General features: G+C 38.4%; 1 protein-coding gene across 2 annotated transcripts in view; it reads right to left on the reverse strand.

Annotated features, from left to right (window-relative positions):
* The window catches only part of UGGT1 (UDP-glucose glycoprotein glucosyltransferase 1), a 140,015-nt gene that overhangs the window by 58,450 nt on the left and 74,245 nt on the right, over positions 1–7,320 (reverse strand). For both annotated transcript variants that reach the window (XM_006153676.3, XM_006153675.3), the window contains exon 17: positions 4,759–4,890. In XM_006153676.3, coding sequence (XP_006153738.1) covers positions 4,759–4,890 — 132 coding nt within the window. The remainder of the gene's footprint in view (positions 1–4,758; positions 4,891–7,320) is intronic.

Consider the following 7,320-nt stretch of genomic DNA (forward strand, 5'->3'; position numbering starts at 1 on the left):
CCCTACATCGCTGTTTAAAACTTTTTTATGTATACTCACTACCAAATTCTTACTGTGTTAATTTTGTTCTGTTAAATTCATATCCTCCAAAGAAGCCTATAAAAACTCTACTTTAATCTAATTTGAGCTTTGAAAATCATCCATCCCCTTCAGTCAAATAATAAAAAAAAAAACCCACATTATAACGCTAAGAGAAAATAAGAAATAAGTAACATTATTCTTTTCTGGAAAAGGCAACTGAGTGAAAGGAAAGGGAGTGAGGTGTTGTGACTATACACTTTCCCCTTTACTACTTGAAAATAGTTTGTAAGACCAACAATAAAGTGCAACCTAATGATCAAAGGAATAAGCTTAAAAATCCCATGTGAATAGTTTCTATCACCAGATTACTAAAAATGGTAAAAAAAAAAAAAAATCAACAATAAGTTCAGGTAACTTATAATAAGCCACTCAAAAATAACGACTGAGATAAAGGCACAGATTAATGTGTCAAATGCAAAATGTTTTCACATGTTAAGTAAGAGCTTTTCTTAATGTCATTATCTTATTGGCTTTGAAAGGTATAAATATATATTAATAAATCAAACTACTCTCTTTAGTTTCAAAATTCCATTTAAATTGCATTGCCTACTTTTAGAGATAATTATTTCTTTCACATATCAGACATAAAAGATATTATTGCTTTAATTTGTAACAAAAGGTACAAAAGATGTGGAAAAAGTATAAAGATATTTATAAGTGCAATGACATTTGCTAAAACCTGTCATGTTTCCTAAATATAACTGTTTTAACAGGATTTATCATTTTTGAGCTTTTTCTGTGGGGGGATAAAATTTTTGCAGTTTAAAATGTTTATAAATAGGGACCAGCAGGTGGTATGTTGGTTAAGGTGCTGAACGCCAAATGGTCAATCATGATCTGAGTCCCAGATCTAGCAGTTTGCTTGCTCGCTTTCTCATTTACTTTTTCTCTTTTCCTCTCCCTCTCTCTCTGGTGAACACACATGTTCTATAACAAAAATTAAAATAAATAATAATAAATTTAACTTAAATTTTTTAACTTAATAAATAGGTTCTGAGAACTTCTGGGATCTTTTCTACATCTCTGCCTTGAGAGTACTTCTACTCAAATAGCTAGTTAAATAGGAAGTTAAGTAGCTTAAATGTAAACAATATGATCTGTCTATGTAGGTCAGGACATCTAACCAGTACAGGTAAGGAAAACAGCTGAGTATGGGAAGCAATCAAGAAGCTTAGTCTGTGATAGTCTCATTTGATTTTTCAGAAGAATAAAAATTTCAACACATGGAGACATGTAAAAATACCCTGCCCCAAATTTGTCTACTCTATTCAGTATTTTTCAAGCAAATACTTTGATATATCAATCATCCACAATAAAAAGACTACTTTGGACTTTTTCAATAGGAGAAATTTAGAGTTGAATTTCTTCCAAATGTGAAATAGAAAAATCTCATGAATTCCCTGAAACCTTTGGCCTTTCCAAAGAGGCCCTCTTTTTCTTTTATTTCACTTACTCTTTTCCTACAGAGTACTATTCTTCCTGTTCATGTCAACCTGAAAAATCATTGAACACCCACATCAATATTAATTTATTTAAAAATTAGAAAAAGAAAAATGTTACTGGAACCATGTTACTGGAACCATTCCCACACCACTGGGAAGATCTAATTCTAAGCTTCAATTCTAAATCTGACTAAATATACTTTAAACAAGCAAATTTAACACTAAACCACAGAATCAAAAATGAGAAAGGTGAAAAAGGGAAGCAGGTCAGCATATTCTCAGATCTTCTAGCTCCTGTATGAATTTATATTTCCAAAAGCATTGGCATTCAGCCAGTATCTTAATTAGTCTTATACTCGATCTCAATTCACACACATAACAAACCTCTGTCCCTTTGAAAACTTGAATTTGCAATGTAGGCAGGTATCACTACCTCCAGGAAGCTTTCCACAATGGTCTTGTCCCTAACTAGCAGAGCTGTCAGTAACTACACTGGTCTTCTTTGTGCAAGGTGGAAACACTCAGGGCCTCACCATCACAAGGCTGCTCTCATCTGTCTCCCTCCAGCTCAGCTATGTAAACTTCCAAGAACAAACAACAAACCTTGTTCAACTTTTTAGTATCAGGGCAGGCACAGAGAACTTGCAAGGGGAGGATGTTGTCATTTTTTAAGATGAGGTCTCACCATGTCATAATCCTCCTCCCTTGGCCCCTCAAGTCCCTGAAATTTCAGGCACATGCTACTATGTCCTGCATTTGGGTTGGACCAGGAATCAAACCAGACCTCCCATGTGGTCCCAGCTATAGAGTACAACAATGTCTTAGCACCACACACCACCATGACCAAGCCATAAATGTTTTCATCTTGAAATTTTAGGGGCCAGCAGGTGGCATGGTGGTTAAGGTGCTAGACTCCCACACGGACAACAGTGGTTTGAGACCCAGATCTGGCGGCTTGAAACTCAGACTGGACATGTGTACATGTGTACCCAAAATACCAAAAGGAGAATGAAGAAGGGTCATCTCCCCATGGGGTGATTTCTCACTGTCTGTCTCTCCAGCAAGCCTATGCACCCTATAGCAAAATCCTCTCTTACAAAAAATAATACATATTTTCCCCTTTTGAAAAAGCAATGTAATACACTGTAAAGTTATATGCAATCCAAGGTAATATAAACAAGATTATGATGATAATAAAAAATAAATTAAAAAAAAATTTTTAAATAAAATAAAACATAAAACTTTAATCCTCATCGCGGGGAGGCCAGGTAGTGGTGCAGCAATAACACTACTGGGCTCACATAGGAAAGGTCCTGGGTTCATGTTCTGGGACAACTCAGAGCCTGCGTGTGTGCCCATGATCCCGCTGGCTGAGACGAAGGGTGGCTCATAAGACCCTGTTGGGGGTGTTTTTTTTCTCTCTCTCTCTCACATACACACTCATGAAGAAAAGATATGAAAACACTTACAACAGAAAAAAAAATAAGCTAGAACTGTTTCTAGTTGTCAAATTCTGTGTTTTGTTCTTATTGAATAGCATTTTGTTTAGTCCCTCTAAAACCTGAATCATTGGCTAAGAGACAATAGCAGGTCTCTAAACCAATCCTGGCTAACTAGTCGGCCACTTGACAGCGCCCACGGAGCATGCTGCACACTGACGGTGGCGCTGCTCCCTATGGTGCCCGTGCACTTTCCTCCCATCAGCTGAGTTACAGGCTTAGCATGGATCAGCTGTGTCTGTTCCAAAAATCAACATTCTGATGAAATAACATAATTTAATATTATGTAAATTGATAAAATATGAGCACAAAGGAAAAAGTTGGGGATCAGCAGATGGTGTAATGGTTACATCGCTAGACTCCCATGTCATTGACTGTGGTTCAAGTCCTGGACCCAGCAGCTTAAAACTCATGCCAGGCGTGCATAGATGCATGCTCAAAATCCCGAGAGAATGGAAGAGAAGGGACTGCAGCGTGGCCATTCCTCATGGGAGGTGATTTCTGGCTTTCTGTCTCTCTGTCTCTGTCTATCTAGGAAGTGCATGTGCCCTATAGCAAAAATCTCTCTCTTAAAAAAAAAAATAAGGAAAAAACTGCTCTTCCTACAGAAATCAACTGAATGATTAGAAAACAAAAAGGCAAGAAGCCAAAACCAACTGCTGCTGAACTGAGAGACAGATAGTTACAGAATATTCGGAAAGGAGATTATCAAACTAGAACGATTCTACATTCAGATGAAAAAGAAATGATAAAAAATTCAATCAAGTGTGGTTTCTACAGGAATGATAGCTCAGATATCCAAACAGGGGGACGATAGGCTTTATCCTTCATTTGAAAAAAAGAAAAATTCCATAAATAAATAGACTATTATACATTTTTAATTTAAATGTTTCAGAAATATATTTGTTTCTTTGCCTTAAGATATCTTTTCTTTTTTTTTTTTTGGAGAGGTCTTTGCTATAGGGCGCGTGCGCTCGCCAGACAGACAGAGACATAGAGACAGAAAGCGAGAAATCACCCCCCAGGGGGATGGTCACGCCGCAATCCCTTCTCCTCCATTCTCCTCTTGGGATCTTAGGCACGCACGCACATGCACCCAGCATGAGTTTTAAGCCACCAGGTCCGGAACTTGAACCGCGGTCAACTACGTGGGAGTCCAGCAACATAGCCATTACGCTAACTGCTGGTTCCCAGGATATCTTTTCAGTAAACAAACTGATTTGTACCCACTTGCAATAGGTAAAGGTCCGTTACCGTGTTTAATGTCACATTTAAAAGAAGTCTTTAAATTTTTTAAAATCTTCCCTTAATTTTTTTTATCACAACCTTATTACCACAATTTGCCTTTCTATTTATTAAATTTCTTGATGTTTTTCCATCCTTAGCCTAAGTAACTAAATAAAGCTAATATAATATATATTAAGCTGCATATATTATATATCCTGCCTCTATGCTATATTTCCAACAGGTTACCAAAAACATATTTCAAGTAAGTACTGCCAATACACTCTGAAAAAGAAATTCTTTTTTAACTTACTAGTAATACACAAATTAAAAATCAGTGATATCTTCAAAAAACTGAAAATATTTTTCAAACACTAAAAAGTGATCTGGATTCTAAATTTTGAAATGCTAAGAACGCTGTAACTACCACAACACCATTATTAATAAAAACCTTATTTAAAAAAAAAAGGGGGGGGGAGAGAAGACAGTAGAAATGCCAAAGAATTATTTACCTTCCGATTTCGATCATAAGCAGAATCAATCCCCAAAATGCTATTCACTTCTACATACGGATATTTCTTCTCCAGGACACTAACTACATGTTCAACTTTCACTTTTTCTCCAGTCCTCACTTTGTTATAGATCTGAAAAAAGAAAAACCAAGTGACCAACAATACCTATACAACCAATGTTAAAGTATTCATTACAAAATATTTCTGAATATAGAGGAAAATACATCTATTTTTCTGAAAATGTCAAACTGGGACATGTTAGCAATTCTCCCTTTTTGATATACTTCATTAAGATGCCTTATTAGGGACCAGCAGTTAGTGTAATGGCTATGTCACTGGACTCCCATGTAGTCAACTGCGGTTCGCGCCCTGGACCCGGTGGCTTAAAACTCACGCCGGGCGTGTGTGTGTGCGTGCCCAAGATCCCGAGAAGAGTACGGAGGAGAAGGGACTGAGGTGTGGCCATCCCCCCTACGGGGGGGGCTTTTTCTGTCTCTCTGTCTCTGTCTGGCTGGCTGGCAAGCGCAAGTGCCCTATAGCAAAAACCCCTCCAAAAAAAAAAAAAAAAGATGGCTTATTAGTTCAGAAACTAAATGTCCTTTTTTTAAAAGGATTATTTGATTTAACTTTATTTATTTTTTAACTTGACCAGAGAGGGACACAGAGAGAGAAAAAACCTGCCACCAGGTCCTAGACTCGAACCGCAGTCGACCATGCAGGAGTCCACCGCCCTTAACCACCACACCACCTGCCAGCCACCAGAAACTAAATATTCTTAAATTGACCAAATCAGTTAACAGTCACATTAAGTCTAAAATGTAAAAGTTCATTAACAATAGTCTGAATAAAAATACTTCCTGTGGGGCCAGCAGATGGTGTATAGAAGTTACACCACTGGACTCAAATATGGCCAACCGGGTTTGCGTCCCAAAACAAATGGCTTGAAAAATCACACCAGGGTATGTGTGTGTGCACCCAAGATACCAGGAGGAGAATGGAGAAGAAGGGATTGCAGCATGGCCAACCATCGTGGAGAGTGATTTCTCATCTCCCTCTCATGGCCTCTGTCTCCCTGTCTCTCCAGCGATCACACAAACTCTAAGGCAAAAACCTTTTAAAAAAAAAAAAAAAAGCTCCATGACTTAAAATGGGGTTATAGCTCAATAAGGCCACTGTATATTTCAAAGTACATCATCTAGGGAACAGCAGTTGGTGTAATGGCTATGTCGCTGGACTCCTATGTAGTCGATCTAAGTTCGAGTCCTGGATCCAGTGGCTTAGAGTCACGCCATGCGTGTGTACGTGCATGTATGCCTAGGATCCCTAGAGGAGAATGGAGGAGAAGGGATTGTGGAGTAGCCATCCCCCCCGAGGGGTGATTTCTCGCTTTCTGTCCCTCTCTGTCTTTCTGGTGACTACACGCACCCTATAGAAAAATTCTTTAAAAAAAAAAAGAGTACATCATCTAAAATGCATTTAATACATTTAATACCTAACCTACCAAACATCACAGTTTAGCTAAGCCTACCATAACGTAGGGTTTAAAGAACACTTACATTAGCCTATGGATGGACTAAATCTCCTAACACAAAGCCTATTTTATCATGTAGTGTTGAATATCTCATGTACCACCTATCACTAGTTCAGGAAAAGATCAAAAATCTTTTGAAATCTGAAGTATGTCAAAATTGCAATAGTTTTGCACTATCATAAAGTTGAAAAATCAACCCATCATAAGTGGGAGGCCACCTACTTATATGTGATATCTGAAATAAGAACACATGCTCACAATGTTTGGGAGGGAAAAAAAGGTGCAAAACAGCATAACTGTTTTTTAAAAAAAATCTGACCTAAAAGGCCAGCAGGTGGCATGGTGGTTAAGGCACTGGTCTTCCACATGACTGACTGCATGATGAGAGTCCTAGACTCGTGGCTTAAAAAACATAGGTACAGGGACCATCAGTTAGCATAATGGCTATGTCACTTAACTCCAATGTAGCCTACCGTGGTTCGGGTCCCGGACCCAGTGGCTTAAATTCATGCCGGGCATGTATGCATGCATGCCCAAGGTCCCGAGAGGAGAATGGAGGAGAAGGGATTGTGGCATGGCCATCCCCCCTGGGGGGTGATTTCTCGCAATCTATCTCTCTGTCTTTCTCTCACTTTCTGGCGAACACATGCGCCCTATAGCAAAAACCTCTCCAAAAACAAAAAAACAAACAAACAAACAATAAAACAAACATAGGTATGTGTACATGTGTGCCCAAAATCCCAAAGGAAGAATGGAGAAGGAATTGTGGCATGGCCATTCCCTCAGGAGTTTCTCACGTTCCCCATGTCTGTGTCTCTGTATCTCTCTTACAAGTGAATATGCCCTATGGCAAAAATATTAAAAAAAAAAAGAGGGGAGGTGGCAGGTGGCATGAGGCGCTGGACTCCCACATGGTTGACCACAGTTTAAATACCAGACTTGGAGGTTTGCTTTCTCACTTTTTTTTTTTTTAACTCTCTCTCTGCCCCTCACTGGTCAAACTAAAATAAATAAACTCAACTAAAATAATT

This window comes from Tupaia chinensis, unplaced genomic scaffold (assembly GCF_000334495.1).
Source record: "Tupaia chinensis unplaced genomic scaffold, TupChi_1.0 Scaffold000386_1, whole genome shotgun sequence".
Lineage (NCBI taxonomy): Eukaryota > Metazoa > Chordata > Mammalia > Scandentia > Tupaiidae > Tupaia > Tupaia belangeri.